This window comes from Macaca thibetana, chromosome 2 (assembly GCF_024542745.1).
Source record: "Macaca thibetana thibetana isolate TM-01 chromosome 2, ASM2454274v1, whole genome shotgun sequence".
NCBI lineage: Eukaryota > Metazoa > Chordata > Mammalia > Primates > Cercopithecidae > Macaca > Macaca thibetana.
Window position 1 is genome coordinate 99,031,574 of NC_065579.1, and position 23,883 is coordinate 99,055,456.

The 23,883-nt window shown below is 40.1% G+C and overlaps 2 protein-coding genes across 5 annotated transcripts in view; one reads left to right on the plus strand and one right to left on the minus strand.

The window, feature by feature from the left end:
- The window catches only part of KIAA1143 (KIAA1143 ortholog), a 940,736-nt gene that overhangs the window by 67,169 nt on the left and 849,684 nt on the right, over positions 1 to 23,883 (minus strand). The window lies entirely within an intron of this gene.
- KIF15 (kinesin family member 15) overlaps positions 1 to 23,883 on the plus strand; it is a 123,401-nt gene that overhangs the window by 53,572 nt on the left and 45,946 nt on the right. For both annotated transcript variants that reach the window (XR_007723487.1, XM_050780505.1), the window contains exons 17-26: positions 2,874 to 3,071; positions 5,162 to 5,269; positions 6,048 to 6,153; positions 7,997 to 8,162; positions 17,380 to 17,530; positions 17,700 to 17,785; positions 18,773 to 18,842; positions 19,483 to 19,569; positions 20,823 to 20,927; positions 21,761 to 21,883. Coding sequence is in view for 1 of the 2 variants with exons in the window: in XM_050780505.1 (XP_050636462.1) it covers positions 2,874 to 3,071; positions 5,162 to 5,269; positions 6,048 to 6,153; positions 7,997 to 8,162; positions 17,380 to 17,530; positions 17,700 to 17,785; positions 18,773 to 18,842; positions 19,483 to 19,569; positions 20,823 to 20,927; positions 21,761 to 21,883 (1,200 nt within the window). In the remaining variant the exon portion in view is untranslated. The remainder of the gene's footprint in view (positions 1 to 2,873; positions 3,072 to 5,161; positions 5,270 to 6,047; positions 6,154 to 7,996; positions 8,163 to 17,379; positions 17,531 to 17,699; positions 17,786 to 18,772; positions 18,843 to 19,482; positions 19,570 to 20,822; positions 20,928 to 21,760; positions 21,884 to 23,883) is intronic.

Below are 23,883 nucleotides of genomic sequence, written 5' to 3' on the forward strand. Positions count from 1 at the left end.
AAAGCCATATTTTAGAGTTTGTCCTATGTCTGCAGGGGAAAAAACGTTCTCCCCTTTTTTGTTTCTGTTTTGGTTTTTGATTTGTTTTGGCAGTTGCTCAAGAATGTTATGTGGATATATAATGATTTATTCAACCTGGAAAATGCTGGGTTTTTTCCTATACAGGCGGAAATTTTTAAAAAATATTTTTAAATTTTGATTTATTTATTTTTTGTTTTGTTTTTTAGAGACAGGGTCTTGCTCTGTCACTCAGGCTGGAGTGCATTGGCATGATCATGGCTCACTGCAGCCTTGAACTCCTGGCTTCAAGCGATCCACCTGGAGCCTCAGCCTCCCAGAACACTAGGATTACAGGTGTGAGCCACCATGCCTGACCAGAATTTTTTTTTATGTTGCCAAGAGCGGCATAGCAATTCAGAGCCTTTGTTGTTGTTTTAGTTGTGCAACTACTATATGAATACATTATCTTTGTTTAAAAGAAATATACATATTTCAAGTTAAAGTTAAAATTCCATTTCAGCATCACTTCCAATCTGGATCTAATCTAATCCTTTGTCCCCCCTAATTCCTGGAGGTAGTTTAATCCTTTTTCTTAGCATTTTTATACTATAAATATATACAGACTGAGAAAACACATAGAGTTGTTTCCTAGATTGTTTATTGCTTTTTTTTTTTTTTTTAAAGAGTCATTCTTCATATGTTATTCCACAATATGCTTTTGTTAACTCAGGGATATGCCTTAGAGCTTTCCACATTAACTGGTACCTAGAGCCTTATTTGGATATGAGGCTCAAGGGATATGAGCCTCATACCAGTTAATGTGGAAAGATCCAAGGCATCTCCCTTGAGGGACAGAAAAATTATAGAGCTTGAATTATAGAGCTTGAAGCACCATGAGGGATATCCCCTTAAGGGATATGCCTTGGATCTTTCCATATTAACTGGTACCTACTTATTTTAACCCTAGGTTTCTATGGCTTAAGTAGATGGTTTCGAGTGCATGCATTCTCTGGGGGTGGATTCCGTTAAAGGAGAATTGGTCATTTTAGGATGTCTTAGCATTTGAGTGAGTCAAGCTGAAGCTCCCTCCCAGTGTCTGTACCCTGTCCCTGCAGCATTGATGCACTCCTTTCCCAGCACTGTCCGCAGGAACTGGCATTGTCAGGCTTGTTAATATTTGACCATCTGATGGGTAAAAAATGAGATCTTGCTGTTAAGGTTTTAATTCTCATTTCTCTAATTTCAAATATCTTTTCATGTGTTCATGTCCATTTGTATATCCTATTCCCTGAAAAGAAAGAGCCCATTTTACTATTTTTTAAAATATTTTTCTTCAGATTTTGTTTTTATGTAATAAGCATTTGTTAGGTATACTGCCAATATATTCCTCCATCATGTTGCTTGTCTTTCATCTTTGCATGTGATGCTTTTGTTATATAGAAATTTTATATTTTTGATGTAGCCAGATTTATTGACCTTTTATCTTTATGACTTTTTTGCCTTTTATTTTCCTTTACATTGAGGTGTTTGTGTATCTGCTGTTTTTCTTTTGAATGGTATGAGAAGGGGATTTAACTTAAAAATAATAATACATCTAGGCACAGTGGCTCACACCTGTAATCTCAACACTTGGGGAGGCAGAAGCGGGAGGATTGCTTGAGTCCAGGAGTTTAAGACCAGCCTGGGCAACATAGTAAGACCCTACCTCTGCAAAAAAAAAAAAAAATCTAGCCAGGTGTGGTGGCGTGCACCTTTGGTTGTCAGCTACTCCTGATACTTGAAATTTCCACAGAAAAATTATTCTATTTCTGGACTGGGTGTGGTGGCTCATGCCTGTAATTCTAGCACTTTGGGAGGCCAAAGCGGGCGAATCACTTGAGGCCGGGAGTTGGAGACCAGCCTGGCCAACATGGTGAAACCCCATTTCTACTGAAAATACAAAAATTAGCCAGGCGTGGTGGTGTGTGCCTGTAGTCCCAGCTACTTGGGAGGCTGAGGCAGGAGAATCGCTTGAACTTGGGAGGCGGAGGTTGTGGTGAGCCAAGATCACACCATTGTACTCCAGCCTGGGCAATAGAGCAAGACTCTGTCTCAAAAAATAATAATAATTCTATTTCTGGACTTTGTATTTCCTCCCAGTGTTCTATTTGAATGTACATAAGCTAATGTACTGTTTTAATATGTACTGTAATGTAATATACTATTTTAATGACCATACTCCCCATACCCCTATGTATTTTTATATCAGATGGTGAAGTCTCCCTAATTTGTTATTTTTATTTTTATTTTTTTTGAGAGACAGGGTCTCAGTCTGTCACTCCGGCTGGAGTGCAATGGTGTGATAATAGCTCACTGCACCCTGGAACACCTGGGCTCTGGGGATCCTCCTGCCTCAGCTTCCCAAGTAGCTGGGACTACAGGCCCAGGACACCATGCCTGTAAAAATAATTAAAATGATTTTTTTTTGCTAGAGACAGGATCTCACTATGTTGCCCAGCCTGGTCTTGGACTCCTGGCCTCAAGTGATCCTCCCCTTCTTAGCCTCTCAAAGTGTTGGGATTATAGCCATGAACCATCATGCCTGGCTTGTTCTTTTTAATTGTCTTGTCTCTTCTTGTACATTTATTCTTTGTATGAAATTAGATATCAGGTCATTAAGTTTATTTTTAAAAATTGTATTAGAATTTTGCTTGGGACTGCGTTGAATTGATGAATTTATTTCCACTTGGGCATTTTTATACTGTGTTTCAAGAACACTTTTTCTTTTCTTTTCATGAATAGTATTTCAATTTTATCCTCTCTATTCACAAAATTATTAAATATGCCCTTTTAAAATATGTGCTAATGTTTTCCATAATCATTTTTTGCTGCAGATTATAACTACACCAACCAAGGTCTGCCAACTTCGTTCCCGACCAGTACCAAAATTAAGCCCTGAAACGGGAAGCTTTGGCTCTCTATACACTCAGAATTCTAGTATATTAGATAATGATATATTAAATGAGCCAGTTCCACCCGAGATGAATGAACAAGCCTTTGAGGCCATTTCTGAAGAGCTTAGTACAATGCAGGTAATGTTTTGTTCTAGAAAAAATAAATAACTGGACATCCATTTAAATAAATTTGCTTTGTTATTTTAATTCCCTATAAGTTACAGTGTTCAAAAGTGCTTAGTATTAAAACCATATCTTTTTAAGTGTGGGTTTATAATCATTCCTAGATTGGAAATCAGCCCACTCTTGCGTTTTGTCTCTACTTAGCAATCTTTAGCAAGTCATTCTTCATGGGCTTTGGTTCCCTAGTGTATAAAATGACCAGTTGGCCGCTAGCTCCAAGTTCCAGAACTGGTTTGTATAGCACAGTGCTGTATCTGCTAAAGAAAGTTAGAAGAGGCCGGGCGCAGTGGCTCATGCCTGTAATCCCAGCACTTTGGGAGGCCGAGGCAGGCAGATCATATGAGACCAAGAGTTTGAGACTAGCCTGATGAACATGGTGAAACCCCGTCTCTACTAAATACACAAAATTAACCGGGTGTGGTGGTGCATGCCTGTAATCCCAGCTACTCGGGAGGCTGAGGCAGGAGAATTGCTTGAACCTGGGAGGCGGAGGTTGCAGTGAGCCGAGATCACGCCACTGCACTTCAACCTGGGCAACAAGAGCAAAACTCTGTCTCAAAAAAAAAGAAAGTTGAAAGAATCTTATTATTGTGGCGAAAAGAAAGAGAGATCAGACTGTTACTGTGTCTGTATAGAAAGAAGTAGACATAAGAGACTCCATTTTGTTCTGTATTTGAGATGCTGTTAATCTGTGACCTTACCCCCAACCTTGTCCTTGCAAGAGACATGTGCTGTGGTGACCCAAGGTTTAACGGATTTTGGGCTGTGCAGGGTGTGCTTTCTTAAACAAGTGCCTGAAGGCAGTATGCTTGTGAAAAGTCATCACCATTCTCTTAATCTCAAGTACCCAGGGACACTGCCAAAGGTCACAGGGACCTCTGCCTAGGAAAGCTAGGTATTGTCCAAGGTTTCTCCCCATGTGATAGTCTGAAATATGGCCTCGTGGGAAGGGAAAGACCTGATCGTCCCCCAGCCTGACACCCGTGAAGGTTCTATGCTGAGGAGGACTAGTACAAGAGGAAAGAAGGCCTCTTGGCAGTTGAGATAGAGAAAAGCATCTGTCTCCTGCCCGTCCCTAGGCAATGGAATATCTCGGTGTAAAACCCGATTGTATGTTCTGTTTACTGAGAAAGGAGAAAACCGCCTTAGGGCAAAAGGTAGGACTTGCTAGCGCAATGCTGCTCTTTATGCACTAAAAAGGTTTATGGAGATGTTTGCATATGCATGTCAAGGCACAGCACTTTTCCTTAAACTTATGTCACAGAGATCTTTATTCATATGTCTTACTGCTGACCTTCTCAGAACGATGATCCTATTATCCTGCTACTTCCCTTTTTCTAAGACAGTAAAGATAATGATCAATAAATACTGCCAGGGTAGGTCCTCTGGATGCTGAGTGCCGGTCCCCTAGGCCCACTTTTTCTTTCTCTATACTTTGTCTCTGTGTCTCATTTCTTTTCTCAAGTCTCTTGTTCCACCTGAGAAACACCCACAGGTGTGGAGGGGCAAGCCACCCCTTCAATTATAGATCAAATTTTAGACAGCTTTTAGTATATTTGAAATAACCTGAAATTTGATTATTCCAGAATTGTTATGGTTTGTTAATTTTTTAAAATAGGTTTTCTACTGTCCAGTAAAACTTGGAGTGGGCCAGACCACCCCAAACCCCAGTATTTTGTCCTTTCCAGGCCACGGAGGCCTTTCTGGTGAGGTAACTGCTTGCAGCCCTGAGGAAGCTTCTTAGAAGTCTCAAGATGACTCTATCATTTAATCCAGGATTTTAATTTTAATCACTTCTTTCCTTTGTATTTCAAAGTATCTACTTTAATGGACCACAAGTGTAAATCTGAAACATTAGAAATCATTTAGTATATAACCTTTTGATACTGTTTTCTGGCTCCAAACGGGCCTTTGATACCTTTGTTCATATGAAGTTTTGAATTTGTTTTGTTTTGTTTTGTTGTGTCTTTAATGCAGAAGAAATGGTGGAATGTTTGAGAATTCCATTAAAAGAAATTTTGATGACTAAAGTTTTTGTGTTGCAGGAACAAATAAGTGCTCTTCAAGCCAAATTGGATGAAGAAGAGCATAAAAACCTAAAGCTTCAGCAGCTCGTAGACAAACTGGAACATCATTCTACCCAAATGCAGGAGGTGAGACCAAGAGCACGGCCTCAGAAAATGTATGAAGTACCCTCAAATGTTTCCTTGAGGAAACATCCTCAAGGATCCTCAAACATCCTTGAGTATGTATGAAACATACTCAGAGAGTATCACAGAAAGAAAGTGCCACATGGCCTTAGTGAAGGCTTATTTGAGCTGTATTCTCTACCTTGTCACTTGGCATGCTGCTCTGATAATGAGACAGGCATGCATAGTCTGCACTTGGCTGACTTAGTCAATAATGCAAATAGATCCCTTGCTATGTATTTAGAAGAAACCAAGATGGACTGTCCATGGCTTCGTAGTTGTTAATCCTCTTTACTATAGTTCGTGGGGACAGCCAATTTTCTTCTGGTCAGAGACGTTAAAACTAGACTTTAAAAACGGAAACAGGTTAATGAGGCCAGGCATGGTGGCTCACACCTGTAATCTCAGCACTTTGGGAGGCCGAGGCAGGTGGATCACCTGAGGTCAAGAGTTCGAGACCAGCCTGGCTAATGTGGCGAAACCGTCTCTACTAAAAATACAAAAATTTGCTGGGCGTGGTGGCGCATGCCTGTAATCCCAGCTACTCGAGAGACTGAGGCAGGAGAATCACTTGAACCCAGGAGCCGGAGGTTGTGTCACTGCACTCCAGCCTGGGTGACAGAGCAAGACTCTGTCTCAAAAAAAAAAAAAAAAAAAAAGAAACAGATTAATGATTTGGAGCGCGTCTGCATCTTAGCATACCAGGATTCCTTTTCCAGTAAATTTATCTTTTTTCCCAAAGCTTTTCTCATCAGAAAGAATTGATTGGACCAAACAGCAGGAAGAGCTTCTCTCGCAGTTGAATGTCCTTGAAAAGCAGCTTCAAGAGACTCAAACTAAAAATGACTGTAAGTTATTCTATCAGGAGCTTTGTGACTTGAAGGAATACTGTAACTCAGTATCTTTTTACTCTTATTAATAAAGCTGTTCCTATGTTTTTGGATGGTTGCTTTGTTGTTGTTTGTTGTTTGATAACCAGACTGGGGTTTGCATGCAGTGGTAAGTAACAGCAATATATCATAAAAGGCAAATTTCTCCATCATTGTTCACAAACAAATGATACAAAAGTTTGCTTAAAGTTTTTTGTTTGTTTGTTTGTTTTTGAGACAGAGTCTTGCTTTGTCACCCAGGCAGGAGTCCAGTGGCATGATCTCGGCTCACTGCAACCTTCACCTCCCGAGTTCAAGTGATTCCCCACCTCAGCCTCCTGAGTAGCAGCTGGGATTACAGGAGTGCATTACCATGCCTGGCTAATTGTTTTCTTCTTTGGATTTTTTTTTTTTTTTTTTTTTTTTTTTTTTGAGATGGAGTCTTGCTCTGTTGCTCAGGCTGGAGTGCAGTGGTGGGATCTCAGCGGCTCACTGACTGCAACCTCCGGCTCCTGGGTTCAAGCAGTTCTCCTGTCTCAGCCTCCCAAGTAGCTGGGATTATAGGCATGCACCACCAAGCCCAGCTAATTTTAGTAGAGACGTGGTTTCGCTATGTTGGCCAGGCTGGTCATGAACTCCTGACCTCAGGTGATCTACCCACCTTGGCCTCCCAAAGTGCTGGGAATACAGGCGTGAGCCAACACACGTGGCCTAGTTTTTATATTTTTAGTAGGTAGAGACAGGGTTTTACCATGTTGGCCAGGCTGGTCTCAAACTGCTGACCTCGGGATCCACCCACCTCGGCCTCCCAAAGTGCTGGGATTACAAGCATGAGCCACCATGCCCAGCCTGCTTAAAGTTTTAAATAAGCTGCTTTGAAAATGAAGTGTTTTGAATTCATGAATGTTTTAATATTAGCAAAGCATAGGTTATATATTTGTATATGTTTGTAGATGTGGGAATATCATTTGATTCCCAATGTTTTCACTTTATTTTTCCCTTCATTAAAGTACTTGCAGTGGTTTGTAATGAAGCTAAAACAAAAAGAGATAGCCATTCTGTTTTCTTTGAACTAAAAAGTTAACTAATACTATTTGCAGTTGTAGTTGTCTTAGAAGACCTGAAGTGTTTAACCCATGTTGGAAAGTTTAGGCAAATTTCCAAGGGATTTTTCAATAACTAAGATGAGCTTACTTAAAATACATTACATCTTTTAATTTTTGTTTCTTATATTAAGAGTTTTGTTTGTTTGTTTGTTTTGTCACCCAGGCTGGAGTGCAGTGGTGCGATCTTGGCTCACTGTAACCTCCACCTCCCAGGCTCAAGTGATCCTCCCACCTCAGCCTCCTGAGTAGCTGGGACCACAGGTGCTCACCACCACACCCAGCTAATTTTTTGTATTTTTGGTAGAGACAGGGTTTTGCCATGTTGCTCAGGCTGGTCTCGAACTCCTAACCTCAAGCGCGCCTGCCTCAGCCTCACAAAGTGCTGGGATTATAGGCATAAGCCACTGTGCCTGCCCTTATGTTAGGAGTTTTGAAGCACATTTTACAGGAGAAATCTAGCAAAGTCAAGTGACCTGTAAGTCAGGGACAGACGTTAACTCTTTCTTTTTCAGTAGGAATTTACCAAAAACCATGTGCAAGGGAGAGGAAGAAAACAGAAATCTCAGTGCTGCTAGGTACCCACCACTTAATTCTTCAACATTTTTCCTTAAAATAGTCTCTTCGACTTGATTTTGCTAATTGTGGGAATAGTACCTATCAAATTTATTTGTCTGCTTTAAGAAACCTATTGAGGATATGTTTTATTTGTTTTTTAGTTTTGAAAAGTGAGGTACATGACCTGCGAGTAGTCCTTCATTCTGCTGACAAGGAGCTTTCTTCAGTGAAATTGGAGTATAGTTCATTCAAAACGAGTCAGGAGAAAGAATTCAACAAACTTTCCGAAAGACACATGCATGTACAGCTTCAATTAGATAATCTCAGGTAGAGTTGTTTTCTTATGGTTTCAAGTTGCCTGATTGGCTGTAACCTACGACTGTTTGAAGTTGCAAGTGTTAAACCCAACTCAAAGCAGTTAAACAAATAAAAAAGATAATTTATTGGCTCCAATATTGGGAAGCCCCAGAGGTGATTTTAGTTTCAGGAACAGATTAGTCTGAGTCTCAAACAATATCGTCAGTGTTCTCTCTCTCTCTCAGCTCTGCTCTGTTCTATGTATTGCTCTTATTCCCTCCTATTATTGAGGTCCTTCTATGTGACAAGGAACAGATTGCCTCACACAGCTCCATATTTTGGTTCCCAGATTAAAAACCCCTGTAAAGAAATTCTCTCTCCCAACAGCCATGTATTATCCCAGAGAAAATCAATTGGTTTTGCTTGAGTCATCTGCTCCCCTTTAGACTAGTCACTTACCAGGTTTGAGATGGCACTGGCCCAACATAGACTAATGTGCCTGCTCTGGAAGGAAAGGTGTGCTCTTACTAGAAGAAAGGACAGTGTAAGGTAAACCAAAACAATAGTCATCACTGCTGTGCACACTAACTCTACAAAGGCTGGCTGATTGGTCAGTACTGGTAATCTTGACACAAATGTAATCTCACATGTAAATAGTTTCTTCTTCGTTATTTACTGTTTCTTTTTTTCTTCTTGCTAACTTCAACCTTTTGTATAACATAACACTTTTTGACAATGTCTTCTGTGTCTATAGCCATAATTTAATAATGGACATGAATGTTATACTGTGAATGTGATGTAAATGTAACTGTTTGCTCTGGAAAAGCTACTAATAGGCAGCCTTGAGTTTAATTTTTGTAGACATTACAAAGATTAAAATCTGTAGCTGTTGAGTGTTTTTTGGATATACAACCAGAAATTGAAAGAGAGGAAGAAAACTTGAGATCTGCAGGCCAGAGCCATCTACACATACATTTTTCCTTTTTTTTTTAAATTAAAAGATTCATTTCTATTTGTAAAATGAAAAAATGCATAATTATTACTAATGAAATACAATAGTTTCATTTTCATAACAGAGAAAGTGATGACATTTGTAACCTTTCCTTGCCATATCTCTATCTCACTGAATGTTGAATAGCTTGAGTTTTAGGCAAAATCCCATAGTTATCTGCTGCTTCTTCCTCCTTTTGTTGTTGTTGTTTTTTTAATTTTTATTTTACTTTAAGTTCTAGGGTACATGTGCACAACGTGCAGGTTTGTTACATAGGTATACATGTGCCATGTTGCTTTGCTGCACCCATTAACTCATCATTTACATTAAGTATTTCTCCTAATGCTATCCCTCCCCCAGCCCCCTACCCCCTGACAGGCCCTGGTGTGTGATGTTCCCCGCCCTGTGTCCAAGTGTTCTCATTGTTCAGTTCCCACCTACGAGTGAGAACATGCGGTGTTTGGTTTCCTGTCCTTGTGACAGTTTGCTGAGAATGATGGTTTCCAGCTTCATCCATGTCCCTGCAAAGGACATGAACTCATCCTTTTTTATGGCTGCATCATATTCCATGGTGTATGTGTGCCACATTTTCTTAATCTAGTCTATCATTGATGGACATTTGGGTTGGTTCCAAGTCTTTGCTATTGTGAATAGTGCCACAATAAACATACATGTGCATGTGTCTTTATAGCAGCATGATTTATAATCCGTTGGGTATACCCAGTAATGGGATCAGTGGGTCAAATGGTATCTCTAGTTCCAGATCCCTGAGGAATCACCACACTGTCTTCCACAATGGTTGAACTAATTTACACTCCCACCAACAGTGTAAAAGCATTCCTATTTCTCCACATCCTCTCCAGCATCTGTTGTTCCCTGACTTTTTAATGATCGCCATTCTAACTGGTCTGAGACGATATCTCATTGTGGTTTTGATTTGCATTTCTCTGATGACCAGTAATGATGAGCATTTTTTTCATGTGTCTGTTTGTTGCATAAATGTCTTTTTTTGAGAAGTGTCTGTTTATATCCTTTGCCTACTTTTTGATGGGGTTGTTTTGTTCTAGTAAACTTGTTTAAGTTCTTTGTAGATTCTGGATATTAGCCCTTTGTCAGATAGGTAGATTGCAAAAATTTTCTCCCATTCTGTAGGTTGCCTGTTCACTCTGATGGTAGTTTCTTTTGCTGTGCAGAGGCTCTTTAGTTTAATTAGATCCCATTTGTCTGTTTTGGCTTTTGTTGCCATTGCTTTTGGTGTTTTAGTCATGAAGTCTTTGCCCATGCCTATGTTCTGAATGGTATTGCCTAGGTTTTCTTCTAGGGTTTTTATGGTTTTAGGTCTAACATTTAAGTATTTAATCCATCTTGAATTAATTTTTGTATAAAGTGTAAGGAAGGGATCCAGTTTCAGCTTTCTACATATGGCTAGCCAGTTTTCCCAGCACCGTTTATTAAATAGGGAATCCTTCCCCATTTCTTGTTTTTGTCAGGTTTGTCAAAGATCAGATGGTTGCAGATGTGTGGTATTATTTCTGAGGCCTATGTTCTGTTCCATTGGTCTATCTCTCTGTTTTGGTACCAGTACAAGGCTGTTTTGATTACTGAAGCCTTGTAGAATAGTTTGAAGTCAGGTAGCGTGATGCCTCCAGCTTTGTTCTTTTGGCTTAGGATTGTCTTGGCCATGCGGGCTCTTTTTTGGTTCCATGTGAACTTTAAAGTAGTTTTTTCCAATTCTGTGAAGAAAGTCATTGGTAGCTTGATGGGGATGGCATTGAATCTATAAATTACTTTGGGCAGTATGGCCATTTTCACGATATTGATTCTTCCTATCCATGAGCATGGAATGTTCTTCCATTTGTTTGTGTCCTCTTTTATTTCGTTGAGCAGTGGTTTGTAGTATAGTTCTCCTTGAAGAGGTCCTTCACATCCCTTGTAAGTTGGATTCCTAGGTATTTTTGTAGCAGTTGTGAATGGGAGTTCACTCATAATTTGGCTCTCTGTCCATTATTGGTGTATAGGAATGCTTGTGATTTTTGCACATGATTTTGTATCCTGAGACTTTGCTGAAGTTGCTTATCAGCTTAAGGAGATTTTGGGCTGAGATGATGGGGTTTTCTAAATATACAATCATGTCATCTGCAAACAGGGACAATTTGACTTCCTATTTTCCTAATTGAATACCCCTTATTTCTTTCTCTTGCCTGATTGCCCTGGCCAAAACTTCCAACGCTATGTTGAATAGGAGTGGTGAGAGAGGGCATTCCCTGTCTTGTGCCAGTTTTCAAAGGGAATGCTTCCAGTTTTTGCCCATTCAGTATGATATTGGCTGTGGGTTTGTCATAAATAGCTCTTATTATTTTGAGATACATTCTATCAATATCTAGTTTATTGAGAGTTTTCAGCATGAAGGGCTGTTGAATTTTGTCAAAGGCCTTTTCTGCATCTATTGAGATAATCATGTGGTTTTTGTCATTGGTTCTGTTTATGTGATGGATTACATCTATTGATTTGCGTATGTTGAGCCAGCCTTGCATGCCATAGATACAGCCGACTTGATTGTAGTGGATAAGCTTTTTGATGTAATGCTGGATTCGGTTTACCAGTATTTTATTGAGGATTTTTGCATTAATGTTCATCAGGGATATTGGTCTAAAATTCTCTTTTTTTGTTGTGTCTCTGCCAGGCTTTGGTATCAGGATGATGCTGGCCTCATAAAATGAGTTAAGGAGGATTCCCTCTTTTTCTGTTGATTGGAATAGTTTCAGAAGGGATGGTACCAGCTCCTCTTTGTACCTCTGGTAGAATTTGGCTGTGAATCCGTCTGGTCCTGGACTTTTTTTGGTTGCTAGGCTATTGATTACAGCCTCAATTTCAGAGCCTGTTATTGGTCTATTCAGAGATTCAGCTTCTTCCCGGTTTAGTCTTGGGAGGGTGTATGTGTCCAGGAATTCATCAATTTCTTCTAGATTTTCTAGTTTATTTGTATAGAGGTGTTTATAGTATTCTCTGATGGTAGTTTGTATTTCTGTGGGAGTGGTGGTGATATCCCCTTTATCATTTTTTATTGCATCTGTTTGATTCTTCTCTTTTTTTTCTTTATTAGTCTTGCTAGCAGTCTATCAATTTTGTTGATCTTTTCAAAAAACCAGCTCCTGGATTCATTAATTTTCTGAAGGGTTTTTTTGTGTCTCTGTCTCCTTCAGTTATGCTCTGATCTTAGTTATTTCCTGCCTTCTGCTAGCTTTTGAATCTGTTTGCTCTTGCTTCTCTAGTTCTTTTCGTTGTGATGTTAGGGTGTCAATTTTAGATCTTTTCTGCTTTCTCTTATGGGCATTTAGTGCTATGAATTTCCCTCTACACACTGCTTTAAATGTGTCCCAGAGATTCTGGTATGTTGTGTCTTTGTTCTCATTGGTTTCAAAGAACATCTTTATTTCTGCCTTCATTTCATTATTTACCCAGTAGTCATTCAGGAGCAGGTTATTCAGTTTCCATGTAGTTGTGCGGTTTTGAGTGAATCTCTTACTCCTGAATTCTAATTTATTGCACTTCGGTCTGAGAGACAGTTTGTTGTGATTTCTGTTCTTTTACATTTGCTGAGGAGTGCTTTACTTCCAACTATGTGTTCAATTTTGGAATAAGTGTGATGTAGTGCTGAGTAGAATGTATATTCTGTTGATTTGGGGTGGAGAGTTCTGTAGATGTCTATTAGGTCTGCTTAGTGCAGAGCTGAGTTCAAGTTCTGGATATCCTTGTTAACCTTCTGTCTTGTTGATCTGTCTAGTATTGACAGTGGGGTGTTAAAGTCTCCCATTATTATCGTGTGGGAGTCTAAGTCTCTTTGTAGGTCTCTAACGACTTGTTTTATGAATCTGGGTGCTCCTGTATTGGGTGCATATATATTTAGGATAGTTAGCTCTTCTTGTTGAATTGATCCCTTTACCGTTATGTAATGACCTTCTTTGTCTCTTTTGATCTTTGTTGGTTTAAAGTCTGTTTTATGAGAGACTAGGATTGCAATCCCTGCTTTTCTTTGCTTTCCATTTGCTTGGTAGATCTTCCTCCATCCCTTTATTTTGAACCTATGTGTGTCTCTGCATGTGAGATGGGTCTCCTGAATACAGCACACCAATGGGTCTTGACTCTTTATCCAGTTTGCCAGTCTGTGTCTTTTAATTGAACCATTTAGTCCATTTACATTTAAGGTTAATATTGTTATGTGTGAATTTGATCCTGTCATTATGATGTTAGCTGGTTATTTTGCTCGTTAGTTGATGTAGTTTCTTCCTAGCATCAATGGTCTTTACAATTTGGCATATTTTTGCAGTGGCTGGTACCAGTTGTTCCTTTCCATTTTTAGTGCTTTCTTCAGGAGCTCTTGTAAGGCAGGCCTGGTGGTGACAAAATCTCTCAGCATTTGCTTGTCTGTAAAGGATTTTATTTCACCTTCACTTATGAAGCTTAGTTTGGCTGGATATGAAAATTCTTTTCTTTAAGAATTGAAAATTCTTTTCTTTAAAAATGTTGAATATTGCCCCCCACACTATTCTGGCTTGTAGAGTTTTTGCCAAGAGATCCGCTGTTAGTCTGATGGGCTTCCCTTTGTGGGTAACCCGACCTTTCTCTCTGGCTGCTCTTAACATTTTTTTCCTTTACTTCAACCTTGGTGAATCTGACAATTATGTGTCTTGAGGTTACTCTTCTTGAGGAGTATCTTTGTGGTGTTCTCTGTATTTCCTGAATTTGAATGTTGGCCTGCCTTGCAAGGTTGGGGAAGTTCTCCTGGATAATATCCTGAAAAGTATTTTCCAACTTGGTTCCATTCTCCCTATCACTTTCAGGTACACCAATCAAACGTAGATTTGGTCTTTTCACATAGTCCCATGTTTCTTGGAGGCTTTGTTCATTTCTTTTTACTCTGTTTTCTCTAAACTTCTCTTCTCACTTTATTTCATTAATTTGATCTTCAATCCCTGATACACTTTCTTCCACTTGATCGAATCCACTACTGAAGCTTGTGCAGGCGTCACGAAGTTCTCGTGCCATGGTTTTCAGCTCCATCAGTTCATTTAAGGTCTTCTCTGCACTGTTTATTCTAGTTAGCCATTTGTCTAATCTTTTTTCAAGGTTTTTAACTTCCTTGCAATGGGTTCAAACATGCTCCTTTAGCTCGGAGAAGTTTGTTATTACTGACCTTCTGAAGCCTACTTCTGTCAACTCGTCAAAGTCATTCTCTGTCCAGCTTTGTTCTGTTGCTGGTGAGGAGCTGCAATCCTTTGGAGAAGAAGTGCTCTGGTTTTTAGAATTTTCAGCTTTTCTGCTGTGGTTTCTCCCCATCTTTGTGGTTTTATCTACCTTTAATCTTTGATGTTGGTGACCTGCAGATGAGGGTTTGGTGTGGATGCCCTTTTTGTTGATGTTGGTGCTGTTCCTCTCTGTTTGTCAGGTCCCTCAGCTGCAGGTCTGTTGGCATTTGCTGGAGGTCCACTCCAGACGCTGTTTGCCTGGGTATCACCAGTGGAGGCTGCAGAACAGCAAATATTGCTGCCTGATCCTTCCTCTGGAAGCTTCATCCCAGAGGGGCACCCGCCTATATGAGGTGTCAGTTGGCCCCTACTGGGAGGTGTCTCCCAGTTAGGCCACACAGGGGTCAGGAACCCACTTGAGGAGGCAGTCTGTCCGTTCTCAGAGCTCATACACCATGTTGAGAGAACCACTGCTCTCTTCAGAGCTGTCAGACAGGGATGTTTAAGTCTGCAGAAGTTTCTGCTGCCTTTTGCTCAACTGTGCCCTGCCCCCAGAGGTGGAACCTATAGAGGCAGCTAGCCTTGCTGAGCTGTGGTGGGCTCCACCCAGTTCCAGCTTCCAGGCTGCTTTGTTTACCTACTCAAGCCTCAGCAATGGCTGATGGCCCTCTCCCTGCCCGGCTCCTGCCTCGCAGGTCAATCTCAGACTGCTGTGCTAGCAGTGAGCGAGGCTCCATGGGCGTTGGACCCATCAAGCTAGGTGCGAGATATAATCTCCCGGTGTGCCATTTGATAAGACCATTGGAAAAGCGCAGTATTAGGGAGAGAGTGTCCCATTTTTCCAGGTACAGTCTGTCACGGCTTCCCTTGTCTAGGAAAGGGAAATTCCCCAACCCCTTGCGCTTCCCGGGTGAGGCGACACCTGCTCTGCTTTAGCTCACCCTCCATGGTCTGCACCCACTGTCCAACCAGTCCCAGTGAGATGAACCAGATACCTCAGTTGGAAATGCAGAAACCACCTGTCTTCTGTGTCGATCCCACTGGACGCTGCAGACTACAGCTGTTCCTATTTGGCCATCTTGCCTAATTCACATGCATTTTTCTTAGGCCTGCCCAGTGGCTAAAGAAAAATAAATGAACATAGCATTTTAAAAATTGAGTGTTTTCTTATAAAAATCTATATTTCAGCATTCTGTAGTGAAATCATACAATTTGTTACCACTAGGCCCACATCCCTGCATGGCAGCCATCAGTTGCTGCAAAATTCACTCCTTTCTATTTAGAGACGGAATGTGCTGTCTGGGTCAGCACAGCCTCCACCACCCTGTCCCATTTCCCCAGCACCAAGTCCACTTATCTAGCTCTCTGATTGGCCGGTAATGTACTTGAAGTGCAAGTGGTGTAACCCAACTCAAATTAGTTAAACAAAATAGGTAATTTATCGATAAGTTATCACAGGTGCACTGTTGCCTTCTCTTACACTTAGCATTTGTTTTAACTTCTGAATCACTGGATCTAATGATCTTGGCCTCACCTCAAACTATTTTGTGTAATATTTTTTGAAGTCACTAATCTCATGGGATCTTAATTTCCTAATGTTTATATGTCAGAGTTGAACTATATCAAAAAATGTTAAGAATCCACTCTATTTTGGTATGTACTTAAATTCTGTTTTCATCATTAAATACGTCCTAGGTTTGTTTGTTTGTTTGTTTTTGAGACAGTGTCTCACTTTGTCACCCAGGCAGGAGTGCAGTGGCATAAACATGGCTTACTGCAGCCTCAATATCCCAGGCTCAAGCTTTCCTCCCGCCTCAGCTCCCCACATAGCTGGGACCACAGGCACATGCCAGTGCACCCAGCTGCTTTTTGTATTTTTTGTAGAGACAGAGTTTCGCCATGTTGCCCAGGCGGTGTTCAAACCCCTGAGCTCAAGCGATCCACCCACCTCAGCTTCCCAAAGTGCTGGGATTAGAGGCATGAGCCACTGTGCCCAGCCTCTTCCTAGCTTTTTAAATACACTGAACACAATTTAACCTTCTCAGTGTCTCCAGTTTAAGAACATCATTTACTGGGCTGCTTGTATTCCACTGTGGCCTTCAATGGTTGTTAAGGCCTCTGAATGAAACAGCACGACACTGCTATGTATTTCTTGAATAATTTTGTCCACTTTATATATCTATATCTGTATAGTTTGTGCCATAAATGCGTAAATATGTTCCCCTTCCCTACCATCTGTTGTCCATATGTCTATCTTTAGCAACTGATCTATACCACTTTATGATTTGCTGCTTCTGCTCTGCTTTGAGTTAGTATAGCAGATATTCCATATATAATATATAATATTCCAGACATTTCATTATAATATAACCTTCTGTACATAAGTTAGGACATCTGTTTTGAATGATCCAGAGGTCAGATTGATTGTGTGGTAGTTCTTGGCTGAGTTCTGGATTCTTGGAGGTGCTACAGCTTACTCAGGAGGGAAATAAGAGGATGAAAACCAAAAAAAAGCAGTAATTATCTGCCAAAGACATTTTCTCTCTTGCTCAAATCAAAGTCACATTGTCATCTTGATGTTCCTGGAGCTGAGAGGATGTATGAATAGTTGGAGTTGAGCTATCAATAAAACTTGGAAATTAACAGCCAGTGCCTGGCTTACGTGAGGGTTAGGTCTGGAAACCCCTAAATGAGTCTAATCACTATAAATTGCTAATCAATTAAGCATGTCTGGTTGAAGCCATGGGGAGAGAATCAGAAAGTGATGCCTGCAAGCTAATGCTTCTACTTGTCTTTTCTGTTCCTACCAAACTACTCTGTGGTCCAGTGTATCTCACATGTTTGTGCATCATGGACATTCCACACAGGTCCATAAGGAGCCTCATATCACTTGAGGCTTATGTGAGTTGGGAATGGGCTGTAGATGGGATAAATTGAAGTGCAGATGATCTGATTAATAGAAATACATTAAATGTTTATTTACCATTTTTAAAATATTTTCCTTATAAAGGTTAGAAAATGAAAAGCTGCTTGAGAGCAAAGCCTGCCTACAGGATTCCTATGACAACTTACAGGAAGTAATGAAATTTGAAATTGACCAACTTTCAAGAAACCTCCAAAACTGCAAAAAAGAAAATGAAACTCTGAAATCTGATCTGAACGTATGTTAAGAAGGGAATTGGTTGGTGAATTTGTCCTGCATCTGTGACTGTCCTTTCCTCCTTCCTTGCTATACTTGCCCACAGTGCCTGCCACATAGAAGGTACTTGACATGTTTGTTGACTGCGCATTACTAGTAACAGTTACTTAAAATCTAATGTTGTCTTTTAGAATTTGATGGAGCTTCTTGAGGCAGAAAAAGAACGCAATAACAAATTATCATTACAGTTTGAAGAAGATAAAGAAAACAGTTCTAAGTGAGTGCTTTGATCTTTTCTACTAGCATACTAGAATATTAATACCACATTCTTAATCTTGTTTTTTTTTTATTGCCAATACCCTGTAAGGAGTTATTTTTTAAAAGCATTCCAAAAGGAACAGCAGGTTCTTTTGTATAAATGGCTATGTGGAGAAACTTAATTTTTCAAAACATTTAACAACTAGCTATAGTACTTTTAAATGAATAGGAATTGGTGGTAATCAGAACTCAGGACCTTCTGTAAATAAATCACAGCAAATATATAATAAGATTACTTCTAACTATTCCTTTTATTATTGGAAGGAGGAGACAGATTTTTATTTCTGTGTCTACAAATCTTTTTCTACCAGGAATGTCCCCTAACAGGAATGCTGCCATATTTCTTCCCTCTTTCTAAGTTCCTGTCCTTGGTAATCTCAGTGAATCTCCTCAATCACTAGGCTCAGAGTCACTCTAATGAGAAGAATTTGTTTATTCAGTAGGTACTTGTGGAGCTCTTCCTATGAGGTCGATTTTCTTCTAGGCCCTGGTATGCAGTGGTGAACGTAGAGCATACATCCAGTTGAGAGACAAGCAATTGACATTTACTCATTTATTCAAACATTTACTGATATCCAACAAGCTAGGCACTGATCTGGCGAATGCCAGAACATTTAGAGGTGAAACAGTGAACAAAACATCCCTGTCCTCATGGATTTTAACTTCTAGCACAGGGAGACAGGTAATAAACAAATACTCTATGATACATGTTATATTTAGGAGTACTAAACACTGAGGAAAAACAGTCATGGCACAAAAATGGGTTCTCATTGAATAATTGTTGAAGAAATGGGTTCAAATTTCTGATCCCCACTGGAAGGTAATGCCTGACACCAAGTGTGTGCCTAACAAAGTTCATTTGCACTTAATCTCTTCTGTACTAACAGATTCAGTTCCTGTTTTCATTGAATGAAGTCAGGGGTAAAAGATAATTCTTCTCTTCCAGAGAAATCTTAAAAGTTCTTGAGGCTGTACGTCAGGAGAAACAGAAAGAGATGGCCAAGTGTGAGCAGCAGGTAAATTTCCTATTACTCTAACTCTAGAATTTGCAGTTTATAACTTTTATTCCTGATCCCTAAAGAGGCTTATTATAAAAATGATTTCAGCTTGCAGATGTTGGAAATTAGTAAGAAAGAGATGGAATTTGGGGCTGGTTCTATTACTACTATTATTTTTTTTTCTTCTTTTTTTAAGACAGTGTCTCACTCTTATCACCCAGGCTGCAGTTCTGTGGCACAGTGATGGCTCACTGTAGCCTTGACTTCCCAAGCTCAGGTGATTTTCCCACCTCAGCCTCTCGAATAGCTGGGACTATGGGTGTGCACCACTATGTTGCCCAGGGTCGAACTCCTGAGCTCAAGTGATCCACCAACTTTCGCCTCCCAAAGTTCTGGGATTATAGGCATGAGCCACCGTACCCAGCCTATTGTTTTTCAACTCTTGTTTTTCTAACTCCCAGAGGGTTACAATAATAATTTGTTGGTAGTCTCCTGGTAGACAGCACAAAATCACTGCCTTTCAACCCGATTTATCATTTTCAAGTATTACTCCTAGTGTAGACTCTATAATGTGAGAAGCTGCTTTCAACTTGTTTATCTGTGTATATGGTTAACTTTGTGATTTAATTATTCTAAAAATATTTCTTTTTCACCATAGATGGCAAAAGTACAGAAACTAGAAGACAGCTTGCTTGCTACTGAAAAAGTGATCAGTTCCCTGGAAAAGTCTAGAGATTCTGATAAGGTTGGTAGAGTTTGAAGCTACATCTTTCTGTGCATTTTCTTATAAATGCTAGTTTAACATTTTGTTCTCCTACCTCTTCTTGCACCTCCAGGGTAACCAATAGATAGTGTGAATATTTCTGTATGCAGTTAGGCCTTGCTCATCTTCCAAGGTTGCTAGAGAATGAGGTCTTCCACTTAAGTTAATTTTCCATGTAACTTCAAGTACAAACTACTGTCATTTTGGATGGCAATGTTTCTAAAACGCATCCTACCCTTTTTACTAGGATGCTGATATTAGTGTGACCCTTTCTTGTTGACTCTAAGTCCCATGATACAAATTTTCAAATCCCTGGTGTTGATTTTAACTAGAATAATAAAAATAGTATATATGTCCAAGTTTAAAATTAGGTATAAAATTCTTCTATGTCTAGCTCACATACATTCATAACACCAAAACAAATGATTAAATGAAATATTATAGACTGGGCACAGTGGCTCACACCTGTAATTCCAGCACTTTGGGAGGCCAAGGCAGGAGGATCACTTGAGGTCAGGAGTTCGAGACCAGCCTGACCCCGTCTCTACTAAAAATACAAAATTATCCAGGTGTGGTGGCACATGCCTATAATCTTAGCTACTCGGGAGGCTGAGGCAGGAGAATTGCTTGAACCTGGGAGACGAAAGTTGCAGTGAGCCAAGATCGCACCATTGCGCTCCAGCCTGGGAAACAAGAGCGAAACTCTGTCTCAAAAAAAAAAAATTATAAAGCCATTAAAATATAAATTGATGCCAGGCGCAGTGGCTCATGCCTGTAATCCCAGCACTTTGGGAGGCTGAGGTGGGCGGATCACGAGGTCAGAAGATCGAGACCATGCTGGCTAACATGGTGAAACCCCATCTCTACTAAAAATACAAAAAATTAGCCGGGTGTGGTGGCAGGCGCCTGTAATCCCAGCTAGTTGGGAGGCTGAGGCAGGAGAATGTTGTGAACCTGGGAGGCGGAGCTTGCAGTGAGCCAAGATCGCGCCACTGTACTCTAGCCTGGCTGACACAGCGAGACTCCGTCTCAAAAGAAAAAAATATATATATATGTGTGTGTGTGTGTATATATATATATGCATATATATAAATTGATACTAATGTGACATATGATCTTTTACTAAAATAAAATTGACTTACATTGCCATTAGGAAAGGTAAGTGATTTACCAATTAAAACTTTTCTTCTCCTTAATATCATTGGGTATGAAGATATTATTTCTGTCCTCATCAGAAAGTTGTAGCTGACCTCATGAACCAGATCCAGGAGCTAAGAACATCAGTCTGTGAGAAAACAGAAACTATAGACACCCTGAAAGAAGAACTGAAGGACATAAATGTAAGTTCGGTCACCAACAAGATGTTAAATTTGAGCATGAGACACATCACAGACTTTTCAAGAGATTAACAGATGCTCCACCAGAAAAAAAGATTCTGTGGTCAAATAAGTTTGGAAATTCTAGTTAAATAAAGGTCAACAGGTTTGTGTGTTTGTAGGATTGGCAGAGTCATTATTACGGAAGTGTGTAGTGTGTATCTCCGGGAGACAATGTAGGCTGCAGTGTTTCTCAGGTTTCACTGATCTGGGACAGTGTTCTCTGTGCACTGTTTGGGAATTGCCAGTATAAACTGGATAAGAAACAGGCTGGTTGCTGGCCATACCGGTTAAGGCAAGTGTGGTGTTCTTTAGTGACTTTGAGGAAAAAGTAACACAGTAGCACATTGTAGTTAAGTTCAGAGACATTAATAATTTAGAAAGTGAGTTTGTTTCCCCAATATTGGATATAATATCATTTCCTAAAGTTAATTACTTATTTTGTCAGCATGTATCTGAGTTCAGTGTTGATGCTTTTCTCCTCTGGGTCAAGGCGATGTCTTTTGTCACTCCTCCTCACTCCTCTGCTCTACAGGGAGCTTGCTGCACTCCATGTTTATTTCTGAAGGCAGTAGATGACAAACCCAATGTTTTTTTCGCTGATACTTAGAGGACTTTTCCATTTCTCTTCACTATTGATGCATTTATTCTTCTATTCCTTCAGTCAGCAAGTATTTATTGAATTACCTTGTGTTAATCTTGTCATCACCTTGGAACCCAGACTCATTCTTGTTATTTTAATCTAGAAACAAACAGGTAATAAAACAGCTCTTATAGCATGACTTTCTTTTCTACAGTGCAAATACAACTCTGCTTTGGTTGACAGAGAAGAGAGCAGAGTGTTGATCAAGAAGCAGGAAGTGGATATTCTGGATCTGAAAGAAACCCTTAGGCTGAGAATACTTTCTGAGGACATAGAGGTAGGTATTAACGCATCACAGCTTGTTTGCCTTATTACTTGTCAATATGTGTGTCATGCGCTTCCGTGTGAAGAGACCACCAAACAGGCTTTGTGTGAGCAATACAGCTTTTTCATCACCTGGGTGCAGGCGGGCTGAGTCCGAAAAGAGAGTCAGTCAAAGGAGATAAGGCTGGGGCCGTTTTATAGGATTTGGGTAGGTAAAGGAAAATTACAGTCAAAGAGGATTTATTCTCTTGCGGGCAGGAGTGGGGGTCACAAGGTGCTCAGTGGGGGAGCTTTTTGAGCCAGGATGAGCCAGGAAAAGGAATTTCACAAGGTAATGTCATCACTTAAGGCAAGGACCAGCCATTTTCACTTCTTTTGTGGTGGAATGTCATCAGTTAAGGCAGGTGAGGGCATTTTCACTTCTTTTGTGATTCTTCAGTTACTTCAGGCCATCTGGTTCTATACGTGCAAGTCACATCTGGGCGTATACTTGCGGTGGCTTGGCTTGGGCTCAGAGGCCTGACAATGTGTATTTGTGTGTGGAAGTTATTAATGAATGAATACAGGATTTTTAAAGAAATAATCCTTATACAGCTGATGTTCCTCAAGGCACTTCACTACACAGGCTCACTCTACCTCTACCTCACTGCCTGCACCTCATGCTGCCACCCTGACTGCTTGCTGTGCCTGAGACACTCCACACACGTTCACGCTGCCAAGCTTCCCACTCTGGCAATCTTATACATATGCTGTCTCCTCTGGGGAGATAGTATTTATATACTACTAATGTATTATTGTATAATGTATAATGATACAAGTAGTCATGTATAATAAGTTCATCAAAATTATTATATTTTATCTTGCTGATCTATTTTCCGTCATTTTTGCTGACGCCACTTCCTATAGTTAACTTCCTATAACTGACCCCTGTGAGGGGAACAGAGTGGAAACCACATTTAATTGGATGCAGTGGTAGTAGCAGACAGCAGAAAAGGGCTGTTTAAATAGGCTGATCTCAGGGTTGTCTTTTGCATTTTAGCTAAGGTTAAGTTTTACTTTTGTTTTTGTTGATGTAAATTTATCTTTTTAAAAATTAAGCAGTACAGGTTAATTTGTAACTTACAGCTAAAGGAAGTTTTTTTGTTGATGATGATGTAAACTTATCTTTTTAAAAATTTGTATATAAGCTAGGAGCAATATGGATTTTCTCCCAGCCCTTCCTATTTCTCAGCTACCCCCACGTTATCAGTTTCTTAACTTTCAAGAGATATTTTAAGCAATCCTATATACTTTTAGCCTTACTTTTTTTCCACACAGATGATAACCTATTGTATAAACTGTTCTGTATTTGCTTTAGAAATAAAGGGGTTTTGGCTAACCTATGCTACCCATGAAACAAATTCAACAAATATTGAATCTACCTACTATACAACCTGTACGCGACCTGGCATTTGGGAATGGAAAGATGATTGAAAAACACTGTTACTTACATCAAAGCTGCATTCTAACTTAAGAGATATGTGTAATATGATGTAATAACCTGGGGGCACAGAAAAGGGAGGGAGGGGAGTAATTCTGCCAGGGGAAATTCTAAAGACCTACTCAGAAGAGAGAGTATTTATACAAAACTTTGCCAGAGAGGGAAGCTTGGTAGTGTGAACGTGTGTGGAGTGTCCCAAGCACAGCAAGCAGTCAGGGTGGCCAACACGAGGTCCTGGCAGTGAAGTGGAGGCAGACTGAGCCTGTGTAGTGAAGTGTCTTGAGGAACATCAGCTGTATCTTTTAGGAAACCAAAACTGCATAGACATTGAACCCAGGCAGAGGGTCATGAGGTCTGAGCCAAGAAATGCTAGTGGGGATAGGGGGTGAGATAGAGTTGGGAAGTGTTTCAGAGCTACAGGTAACAGTTGTTGGTGTCCAGTCGGATATGTATCATGAAGGGAAGAAGTAGTCAGAGTGGGCACCAAGCTTTCTAGCCTAGGACTGAATGGTTCTGTGCACATTTCAGATGGA